At 42.7% G+C, this 12,129-nt stretch overlaps 1 protein-coding gene across 1 annotated transcript in view; it reads left to right on the forward strand.

Moving 5' to 3' along the window:
* The window catches only part of LOC147702617 (zona pellucida sperm-binding protein 4-like), a 79,007-nt gene that overhangs the window by 14,170 nt on the left and 52,708 nt on the right, over window positions 1–12,129 (forward strand). Inside the window, exons 2-5 of the mRNA XM_086928812.1 lie at window positions 6,937–7,058; window positions 7,609–7,702; window positions 7,805–7,960; window positions 8,637–8,824. Of these exons, the coding sequence (XP_086784938.1) occupies window positions 6,937–7,058; window positions 7,609–7,702; window positions 7,805–7,960; window positions 8,637–8,824 (560 nt within the window). The remainder of the gene's footprint in view (window positions 1–6,936; window positions 7,059–7,608; window positions 7,703–7,804; window positions 7,961–8,636; window positions 8,825–12,129) is intronic.

Consider the following 12,129-nt stretch of genomic DNA (forward strand, 5'->3'; position numbering starts at 1 on the left):
AGTGAATGAGAAGGGAGGGCATGATGGTGGGAGGAGGGGCTGCACTGGATGGGGGCGATATAACGGAATGGGGCAATTGCTACGGTATTTACCAAAATGTGAAAAGCGCAATTTGAATGGACTCAGAGGCACATTTCCACCTGAATGGCATTCAGTTTCCTGTGTCGATGGCAACGTGATTTCCCGAAGTTTGAATGTTTTCCCTTTTTAGGTATTAAACAAAAAACGAAAACCTCATAATTTGGCAAGGACCATTCGCAACTCCTTCACAATTTCCTTTTGGTGCTTTATCCTCAAGTCCTCACGACAGCATGTACTGTGTTACTGCATATTTATTGCTTATACGCTATGTTAGCGGCCGGCCCGGTTGGGTTGTAGGCGACGTGCTGTGTACTAATCTGTGAAGACTCAATAAAGGTTTTCAAAAAAAAAAAAAAAAAAAAAAAAAAAAAAAACCCAGATTTACCTCCCTTGCAAAACCAGGTTTTGTGATAGGTCGTTTTGATGTCATCTCAATACCTTTTGGACTCTTGCCTATCGCAGGTACTTGACCCACCCACATGAGTGAGGTATAATTTTTATCGGGAGACCTCGGGGAAACACTGGGTGGTAGAAAATTTGTGGATCCATGTAGATTACAGAACGTTCCCAGACAGAAAATTGAGAAAAAAGTGATTTATTTTTTTCCAGCAAAATTTGAGGTATGCAGGGGCTTCTGAGTAGGAAAACGTTGGGAGACCACTCAAGCCATACCTCGCTGTACTCTCCCGGGTGTCTAGCTTTCAGAAATGTGTGGGATTGGTAGGTTTCCCATGATGGCCGTCAAGCCTGGGACCAAAAACTCATGTGACCCTCCCCCCCCCCCCCCTTCAAAACCAGGTAATTTCCAGATACATAGGGTGCATCTGCATTTTTGGTGTCGTGTTCCGCACTTGTGTTGGTGGGGCAAGGGCCTGTGACTTGGAAGAGCCCAAAACATACGGATTTAGGGTATAGCACCAACAATTCTACGCGCTACATTTGTTTAAAAATGTGTTTTAGCCAGTTCTTGCATTGGACACCCACACAAGTGAGGAATCGTTTTACTCGGGACACTAAGGAGAATGCTGTGGGGAAGCACATTTGTGCCAGCAAGGTGATTCCACGCAAAAATATTTGGAAAATGTGAGTTTTTTCCAGCTAAATTTGTGGTTTGCAGGGGGTTCTGGGTAGGGAAACATTGGGAGATCCACGCAAGCCATACCTCCATTAGACTCCCCCCGCGTGTCTAGTTTTCAGAAATGTGTGGTTTAGGTAGGTTTACCTAGATGGAGGCGAGCCTATGGCCAAAAAACCAGGTGGCCCTGCCCCCCCAAACCCCCAACCAAGTAGTTTTGTTATAGTTAATTATGATGTTGCTGCAATAGGTTTTAGGCCCTTGCCTGTCGTGGGTACTTGACCTACCCCCACAAGTGAGGTACCATTTTTCTCTGAACATTTTGGGGAATGCGGGGTGGGTGGAATTTTGTAGATCAACACAGATTCCAGAACTTTGCACCACAGAAATTTGAAGAATTTTTTTTTTTTTATAAAAACAAATGTTGGGGTTTGCAAGGGATTCTGGGTAACAGAATCTGGTGAGAGCCAGAAAGTTCACCACATCCTGGATTCCCCTTGGTGTCTAGTTTTCAAAAATGTGTAGGTTTCCGTAGGTGCCGGCAGAGCTAGGGTTAAAAATCTGCAGCCAAACACTTTGCAAATAAAGGGCCCGTTTTCACTGTGAAAATTTGGTGTGTCCAAGTTGCGTTTTGGGCTGTTTCCTGTCGCGGGCACTAGGCCTACCCACACAAGTGAGGTACCATTTTTACAGAAGACTTTGGGGAACGCAGGGTGGGTTGAATGTTGTGCATCCACGCAGTTTCCAGAACCTTCCACCACAGAAATGTGAGGAATATGTATATTTTTTTATTTTTAGAAATGTTTGTTTGCAAGGGATTCTGGGTAATAGAACTTGGTGAAATCCAGTCAAGTCACACCATCCTGGATTCCTCTGAGTCTAGTTTTCAAAAATGTATAGTTTTGCTAGCTTTCCCTAAGTGCCAACAGAGCTAGGGTTCAAAATCTACAGGTAGGCACTTTGCAAAAAAAAAAAGGGTCAGTTTCATTGTGAAAAGAAAGTGTGTCCATGTTCGTTTTGAGCCGTTTCCTGTTGCGGGCATAAGGCCTACCCACACAAGTGAGGTATCATTTTTAATGGGAGACATAGGGTAACACAGATTTGCAGATCAACTGTTATTACTTATTGACTTTCGATGCATTTCTGCCTTCCAAATGAAAGACCATGTGTAAAAAAAGAAATAATTTTGAAAAATGACCTATAATTCTCATGCTAGTGTGGGTACTCACAATTTCAGAAATGTGCAAATATCTACTGTTTCTAAACTCTATATTTTGTTACAATTTCAGAAATACATAGGTGTCTTTCATACCGATTTTTTTTTTTCTTTTTTTTTTTTTCTTTTTTTCCATTTATATATTTTCCCAAATTAATTGCTATATACCCGGTACATTATAAACCATTGCAAGACACTGCTCAGTTATTGGCTCTGGTTTGTCAGGTTCTTGGTGAACCTACAAGTCCTATATAACCCCACAACCAGAAGGGTCCAGCAGATGTAACGGTATATTGCTTTCAAACAGCTTTCATAATTAGAAGAAGTTACAGGTGAAAACTTTGACACACATGGCTGTTTTTTTTCAACTAATTTTCAATTATTCCTATTTTCAACTGTTTCTGTAAAGAAACATTAGAGGATCTACATAAATGACCCCTTGCTGAATTCAGAATGTTGTCTACTTTTATAGCGTTTCATGATCCATTATTACTTTCATACCCATTTCTAACATTAACTGGTAGGAGGTTGAAAGCACATAAAATAGTAAAAATATGCTATGTCCCAGTAAAATGTCAAAACGGTGTAAAAATATTTGGTTTTCTGACAAGTCTGCTTGTCCCTAAAAGCTGGGGAAAATGGTGATTTCAGCCTACAGCCCCTTTGTTGATACCATTTGCAGGGAAAAAAACAGACTCATTTGTAGACCCTTTTTCCCATTTTTCAAAGGAATATCAATTTAGCTACATTTTGGCTATTTTCTGGGTCCCCTCTAAGGGAATCCACAAACCCTGGGTACCTTTAGAATCCCCATGATGTTGGAAGAAAAGGACACAATTTTGGCGTAGATACCTTATGTGGTCAAAAAGTTACAGTAATAAGACGCAATGTCTTTGTATCAAAGTTCTCAGTGAACTCACAAAAAATAACGAACATCATTAATAAGAGATGGGAACTGTTACAATCAGAAGTTGATTTCAATATTATCTTTTTGGAAAGACCTCTATTTGCCTACACCGCTCCTAAGAACATAAAAGAATTACTCAATAGGAAGGAAGAAAAGACACCACTGAAAGAATACCGAGGTATGCGGAAGTGCACAAATTGTGTGCATTGCAGCAACACTATAGTGGGCAATTTGATTTCTCACCCACATACTGGACAAACAATCCAACTAAAATTTGAAGGAGCCTGTAATACCAACCAAGTTATATATGCTATTAAATGCCCGTGTGGCTTATTATATATTGGAAAGACCGAAAGCAAATTGAAAATACGCATTTCAGAGCATAAAAGCAGAATTAGGAATAAGTCCACAACCTCAACATTGGCCCTACATTGGTTAGAAAAACATCACACCATAGCACAACTTGGATTTCAAATTGTAGAGGTAGTGCTGTCACAAGACGGTACTGACCTAAACAAAAAACTATTGCAGAGAGAAACCTTTTGATGGGATGCCTTCAAGTTACGGGGTCCGGTAGCAGGAGACGCTAGGTGCTGAACGGGTGACAGGCGTTGCAGGCGGTGTGCCATTGTCGCCTCCACCCCCTCCCGAGACCCATTGGGTGTGGATCTTGTAAATCACAAACTGTACAGGTACCTCTAACTTGAAGGTATCCCATCACTTATGGTTTGTTTTTTGCACTTATTTTTCTACATCTGCTTTTAACTTTCACGTCCTCTGGTAAGGGTGGGCCTTAGCATGCCCATACCACCGAGGTACACTAACTGACGGTCCTAACGAAAGCCCAGTAAAAGACACATAGATGGGCAGAAACATGTTGACCCCACTTTAAGTGGAAACAACCAAGTCATTAACTGGTAGTTTTTCCACACATATTTTATCTATGTCAAACTGACCATTGAATAAAGTTTTTGTATGGTACAGTATTTGACATTTTTAATTCACATTTCTTTTGACACCCTTGCCACGAAGAACCAGCTCTGCAGTAATTTGGCGTTGTAGCACACCAGGGAGGCATTCGGCTTCTCCTCGTGGGCTCGATGATGAAGCATGTCCCCACCCAGGGTGGTGAGTGAGGGCTTCCTGAAAAATCCCCACTGATTTCCAATGTAACTCATTCTGGGTGATTCTTCCTTCTCTGTGTCTAGTGCTCATACACATATTCTTTACGACACTCTTTAGTTGTTTAATAATACTGACCAGGGGGACCAAGAGTGCCCTTTACCCTCTCTCTCAATTTGTTATTACTAGAGTAATTAATATTCAGTCATGTAATTAGAACGTATTGGATTTTTTTAAACGGAGTCTCTGAAAGTCGATTGTTTTCAAGCTGCGAAAGAGGGAGTGGTCCTCTATCACAGATGTGAGTTACGATGTGGCTTTTCTTGCTTTTTGTTTAAAAACACTAAGGTGACACTGGTGATGGTGGTACCCCATTCCCGTATTTGTAGTAACATTTAACTTGAAATATGTTGTTTGCTCTATTTGTGTTGTTTGCAAATGATGTCTTCGAATGATGTGCTTGTCCACTATTATTTCTAGATTGCAACGTTACCCCTGACGAAGGGACTACGAAGAAGTCCCGAAATGCATTTGGTTTTGCTGCAACTACAAAAATACGTTGTCGTAAAAATATTTTATATGGTGATACATTGTATATGTACCTGCTTAACAAAGATGTTTATTGTTGTTAAAATTGATTTTGATTTCAGCCTTTGAGGAAAAAAATAAACTATAAAGATTAACAGTTCAAAACGTATAAATTGTGAATTAATATTGTTAAAAAAACATAGGTAGTGCGCGCCTAAGTTTTGGCTAGCTTAGTTGCTAGTGAGCACATGTCTACATCAAAAAGTTACAGGGGCATAAGCACAAACTCACCCAAATAGCCAAAAAAGACTTCGCACAGGGAGGAAAGACCTGGCAGCGAAGGGGTTAAAGGAATATAGATAGTAAGGACATTTTCCACAAATCTCTGGAAATTTCAGTCAGGAGATGGGGATATTTTTCTTTATCTAGTCTGGTACTGCAAATGTTATTGTATCCCTGGCTTTGTAATGTGTCTAAGCCCATTTAAAATGGTAGGCTTGTTGTAAACCTGTTACTGTCTCTTTTGGAGGTGAAATTAAGACACTCTGATCTTTCTTATTTTATATACAGCTTGGTCTTGTAATATCTGCAATTGAGTGATGGGGTTGGGAGGGAAAATTCTGGATCACTTAGTGTTAGCAGTTTGCCGTCGGCAAATGTTTGTTGGTGCTCATCGGGTCCAAAAGAGTGCCCTAGAATTTCTTGGGGATGCTGGCAGGCAGAAGGCTCACTGCTCACCAGGAACAAAATTAGGGAGAGGTGGAAACCTTGTCAGGCCCCTGTTTGCACAGGTGACAATTGTCCATTTAAAGTTATCTTGGCCATCGGACTTCAGCTCTAGCCTGAGGATTTAAGCAGCCAATCTGGTCAATGCCTTCGTCACATCCAAGACAAAGCTAACTGGTAACTGAATTTCATGACCAGCTGGGTAACCTGTCCCACATTCATGTTGTTGGCATGTCCATCATTGATAAAGTTCCCCTGGTATAGGTGGACCAAGCCAGTCCTTAGAAGTTTTATCCTAGAGTCTATTATTTTCATGTGGGTTTTCTTTTGTGTTGATATTTGAGAGAGTTACGGTTCTGTAAGGAGAGCATAGAAGCAAGTTCTCTCCCTCACTTGGGCAGAACTGTGTCCCCCCCCCCCCCCCCCCCCGCTTAAGTGTAACTATTTCTTGGCAATATTGTTATATAGTTTTGTAAAAATGCTCACCAGTTGAGGAGCAAAACATCTAGACATTTCCAGTGTGGCCATCCAGGGCCTTGTACATATTAAGAGAGTGAATGATGAGGAGTTCCTTATCCTGTTATAGGTACACTGAGAATTTCAACCTCTTATGGGCCCATCATTGGTAGATATGCCTGCAAGATGCATCTTCTTTTTGTTTGTTTGTTCATCTACGGAATCCGCATCTGCTGGATATAGGTATTTGTACACTTTCCTTAAAGTCTATTTTATTTTCTTCTTATTTCCAGCCAGTTTCTCAACCTTCTCCCTCACTGTGGCGCTAAGGGTGTGGAGTAACGAGGCCTCCCTTGATATGCAACTCTGTTTATATAGAGCAGAGCCAGTTCTTTATTGATCGTAATTCTCAGCTGGCCCTTAATGCATGCCATGTCCTGGAACAATTTAAGAGAAGAAGTTTACATGTATTCTTGTTCCGTATTTGACTCTCTTTTAAATCAATATAACCGCAACAATGTATGCATGCTGACCTCCGTTTATGTGTTGACTGAGACAAAGGATAGGAATGTACTTCATTTGACTTCCCAGCGTGTGTATAGGTGGTTCCTTTACAGGATGACCTGTGCTAATTAGTCGAAAGTGACGTCTAATGTATGCATGCGTGGTGTACCTAGGAGAGGATTGGAAACCTTTCCTCCTTCATCATTACACAAAGCGACGTTTGTTAGTGACATTTGGAAAGTCCTAGGGTGCTGGGAGTAGCTACATTTTGACAATGTTTAGGGCTGAATGTCTCCTCACCGTGTGCTCTTCCCTCCCTAGGTGCGGATGGAATGATGCACAGTCTCCAAAATGACTCTTCCTGTGGGACCTGGGTGTCGCGTAAGCCAGATGGTTCCCCGGTTGTTGGTGCCGCTTATACTGGGTGCTTCATAAATGAGAAGGTGAGAGCTTCTGGTGTGACCAGTGGTCCGCTACATTTCCATCCATGCCTAGAGTCGTTCTTTGCAAACCAAATTACAGACTGACCAATTTTGTTGTTCGGCTCTAAAGTATTAGGAGAAAGTGAACATGAATCTAATCCTCCCAAGTGTGGGGTCCACACCTGTCCAGTATTTGAGAGCTTTTCTCTTTTAAATGCCTACTTTTCTGCTTTACCACTTTTCTCTACACAAATTGTTCCATAATTAAGAACTGATTTTTGTCTCGTATGTTGTCGCAACAGATGACACCAGCAGCATAGTTGCAGTGGTGCATCATGAGGTCATGCTTGCAGCTGGGCCTACTTGTCAAGTCTTGGTCTACTGAACTGACTACATATTTATTTTGAGGTCGAAAATCTGCCACTTGTATGTCAACTACCATAGATTCCTAATGATGCATCAAGCACTTTTGGGGGTTGGCGGAATATGCGCTGGGACCTAATGAGTCCATGCTACTGTACTGTAGCTCATTCACCTCATCACCTTAACCTATTCATCTTTTATGCTGCAGGATGGAGAGTACACCATGACCCTTGGGATTGAAGAAGTCCTTGATGGACTGAAGATCTCTCGGGAAAAGATGCTGAGGTGCCCAGTCTTGCATGGTAAGGGGACGGCTAGTGTTCTAGATATAGTATCTTCTGGGAACGGTCATCTCTTCTTCCATATTGGGGGTTGTATTGAACCTTGTTGTGCTTTCTTTACAGCCATGGATGCTCCCAGTGCAGATGTGTGCGATGCAGTGCATAAAGCAAACCGATTAGCCTGCGGCAGTCTGCCCATCACCCAGGCTGAATGCAAGGCAAATAGCTGCTGCTTCGACTTCAGCAGCTCCTCCATCCCATGCTACTTTGGGAGTCCAGGTGGGTGCATGCTGTGGTACAAACTAACCTAGCTAGGGATTAATGAGTCTAATGAGTCACCAAGTGGGTATCTTGAATAGATTGTTGGGCATGGATTTTGAGCTGTGGCCTTACCTGCCACTTCTATGCCTCTATCGGCGTTTTACACAATACATTTTATAATGGTCAATATGCAGGAATTCCTCAGGCATGGCTTCCTTCGAAGCACAAGTTGGATACAGTACAAGAAACTGCACCACAACATGAATTTCATTTCGACTATTTTATGAAAAAGGAAAAACGGAGGGAGAGAAACCTGTACACAGGAAAATTTCCATGAAAGTTTAAAAAGCCACTTTGTCTTCAGCAGTGCAATTTAGGCTAACTTTAACATGGGTAAATAAATGTTCTATCACCCCTCCCCCAAATCCATAGTCACTTACCATGGCAGATCAGGTTAGCGTTGCTAAGACCTTTCAGTGCTGCAATACAATCTGGTCTGTTTGCTCAATTGCATTAGATTTTGGCATAGAAAACCATTGATCACTGTGGGGTACTTGGTGTGGAGGCCAGTGGGGAGCTATGCTAGATTAACGGTGGGACAGTCATGGCTCGTTTCATTTGCACATTGCATTATAATCTGGGGTTACCTGTGGCATTGACTAACTGGGATTTGCCTTTCTCCACTTGCTTTTAGTGACTGCCCATTGCTCCCACACGGGACAAGCAATTGTCGCCGTCTCAAAGTACATTACTGTTCCATCTCTGGACCTGGGGTCCGTACATCTCATCAATGCGGCGACCACATGCTCTGGCTTTAGTAAGAACAACAATGATGTGTTTGTTGTTTATCAACTTCCTCTGGTCTGCGGGAGCGTGTACCAGGTAAGGTTGGTCACCGAGTATGGTAGGTAGGGGGTGACTGGATCAAGGCTTTTAATTTGAAATTTCATTAACTACTCCATCATTCTGTCTAGCAAACTACTTCTGGGTAGGGGGAGTTCTGGTGTATGTGCATGATATAGTTGTGTATGCACACATTTTACTGTTGTCTTGGTGCTCAAGCTGGCGTAAAAATATCTCCTCCTAAAGAACTAGCTCCATGGAGGAGTTCACATATTTGCAAGAACCCAAATCCTACACGCTAGTGGTTTTTCCTTCGACCATTTCACCAAACCTGCTCAGTTGTATTAGGCTAGCTTATTGCAAGCCCACGAACATAGTACTGTCTTTGTGGCTTCACTTCATAAATGGTTTACTTCTAAAAAAAAAAAGCTATGAAGTATCTACGTTTGTCTCTACCAGCCAGGCCAGCTGGTAGGGATGAAACTTGGAAACCAGATGCTAAACTCCAACTCTTTGATGGGTGGATGACCACTTAATCCCTTTTCCTCTCATGATGGCTGCATCCAAAGATAGAGCATCTATTGAGCGAAAAAGGGGGCTCAAGCCGTTCCCGTGAAGGTCACGTGTTGAGAGGTTTGTCTGCTGTAGCAAACCATTGAGAATTCATTGTTCAAGCAATTTGATACAAATTGTAGCCTGGACTAGGCAACATACTTAATCAACCAAATTATGGTTTCATTCAGCATTTATACTAGAATGACATTTGGAAAATAACTAACTATACTAAATTGATACAACAAGGAGAGCACCAAGGGGTGTCAAAGCAAACTTGTTTTCCTAACTGGAGCAGGAGCAGCACCTGTGATATTTCCTTAATCAAGTGTCAGTTGAAGGATTTGCACATAATCAGTCTCTAGTGCAGAAATGAACCACAATGAAGTGTTAGTATGCGAATGTGCCAGTTGCCCAGCTGACAGTTTATATACTGTGAAATGCTCTACCCGCTTCAACGCCTCTGGATGAAATGCCAGCTCCCCTAATAATTGGAACATTTCACTCTTGAGGATGGGCATTTCACTCTTGAGGATGGGCATTGTCAGTGTCTCTTTTCAGAACGTGTCTGGAGTTTTCAAATTAATATGGTGGTTCCCATCCCGGACTGGTCTCGTAAGTGCAATATTGATCTCACTGGGGCTTAGTTGTGCATCTATTCTGGCAGTGATATATTTTAGAGGGGTGCTAGAATTAAGGGTGACCCCTTACTTTCACAGAGGGGCTAGAAATATAAGCCTCTTGTTGATCATCCAGGGAACAAGAACTTGATGTGTGGCCCCCACATTTGTCATGTTTAGGATGTGAAGTGGGAATGTGTCCCGAGATGTGTCAGAAGAGCGGCATTCATCGTCCAAAAGAGGCTGAGAATGACGTTTCCTAATGATATCCACAAGCCTAGTTAATGTGGTAGGCTTGCGTTTTTCGGAAAAGGGGCAGAAGCATAATTACCACCCTTCTTGGATTAGAACTGCAAAGTGGAACAGCCAATCGTGAGCGTTTCAGCAACTTTAGTGTTGGTCGATCTCCCCAAATCCCTGCTAGAGGGTAGCACACCACCTACTTCTGCCTGGACTATTCTGGCTTCCGCCATGCTGGTTGTTCCACAATGTCTATTTAATCAACTGGTAAAGGTAGAGAATGCAATGGTGCGTTTTATTAAAAAAAAAAAAAAAAAATCTGAACAGGTGGACTTGCCACAACTGCTTGGGATTTTTAAACATTGTCTGGTGGCAGCAGCCAACATAACGTTCTAGGTCCCAAGCCCCTTGTCTCTTCTATTACACGGCAACCTAACTCATTCACAAAGCACTACAAGTCCCAGCCCCTTTGTGCTGCAGACGGGACTACAAAGTAAGATGGCTGCTTCTCCGCGCAGCGGACGCGCCTCCGTCGCGCCGAAGTCGAGCCTAAGTCCTGCCCGTCTGCGCCCGTCTCTGCCAGGCAGGGCCATGGGTCCACCAACGCTGCTAGTGCTGATATTACTTCTGCCCCTCCAGGTATGACCATTATTTATGCGGCTGGGGACTTGATCTCCCACAGACATGTGCCTAACAATGCGTATTGTTCCACCTGCACATTTCCCATCCAGGGGTTCAACTGCAATAACTGCGGATTCTCCCTGGGTAGGATGAGTAGATGAAAAAGGAGAAAACGCCCACATATACAGAGTAAACCGCTTGTAACCAATCCCACCTCCACTAACCCCAAATTGCATTTCTGGAGCATAAATTGTAGGTCTCGCCCAAAGCACAAAAATCACATATTCGACTTTCTTGTCGATGAAAAACCAGATGCCATCTTCCTTATGGAAACTTGGCTCCAGGCGAGTTCTAGACTGGATTTTGCCTTTGCAATCCCCTCTGGCTATGTCATGGTAAAGAGAGATAGAGATATAGGCAGGGGTGGCGGTATTGCCATAATATTTAAATCTAATTACAACTGTAAATTTGAGCCATTTCCGCTACAGGGCTGTGAGGCTGCCCTCTTCAAATTAGCTATTAGTGCCCAGACGACCTTATCCGGTTTATTGATTTACCGTCCTCCTGGGAATTCTAACTCATGGGTGACGTCTTTTTCTGAAATTATTGCCCCATTGATCCTAAAGGCCGTAAATTTTACTATTTTGGGCGATCTGAATTTACATCTGGAAGACCCTCTTTGCTTGACCAGCAAATCTTTTTTAGCCGATTTAGAAGCACTTAATATCTTGCTATGCAATTCAGGATCTACACACTCTGCGGGGCACTTATTGGACCCTGTCCTGTCGAACCTTGCATATGACTGTGAACAAGCCGCCTGTCCCTTGGAATGGTCGGACCACATTGCAGTTAAATTCTCTCTTTTGTGTACGACGAACACTGCACTTGATGTTACCGACTCAGGAAAAAAATTACGCTGTTGGGGTAAACTTAACATCACAGAGTTTAACCGGTACTTATCCAACACTTCTCCAAATACCAATTCATCCCTTTCTGTATCTGAGACAGCAGTCTCCACATGGTTGACCACTGCTGTGAATAAACTGGTACCCCTTGCTCCCTTGCATTCCCTGCCTCATCGTCACCCTGCAGCATGGTTTTCGGAGCATTTAAAAACTACGAAGTCCAAATGCAAGGTACTTGAGAGACAATGGAGGCGTTCTTACTCTCCCTCCAGTAAAATTGCATATAAGGTGGCCCTTAGAGACTATCACAAACCATGCAAGACCGCAAGAGCTACTCACATCGCCAACACTAACTTGCCCAGAATTGCCCGCGCACACTATTCTTTGTGGTAAAAAAACGAACTGG

This window comes from Lissotriton vulgaris, chromosome 7, assembly GCF_964263255.1.
Source record: "Lissotriton vulgaris chromosome 7, aLisVul1.2, whole genome shotgun sequence".
In the NCBI taxonomy this organism is placed as follows: Eukaryota; Metazoa; Chordata; class Amphibia; order Caudata; family Salamandridae; genus Lissotriton; species Lissotriton vulgaris.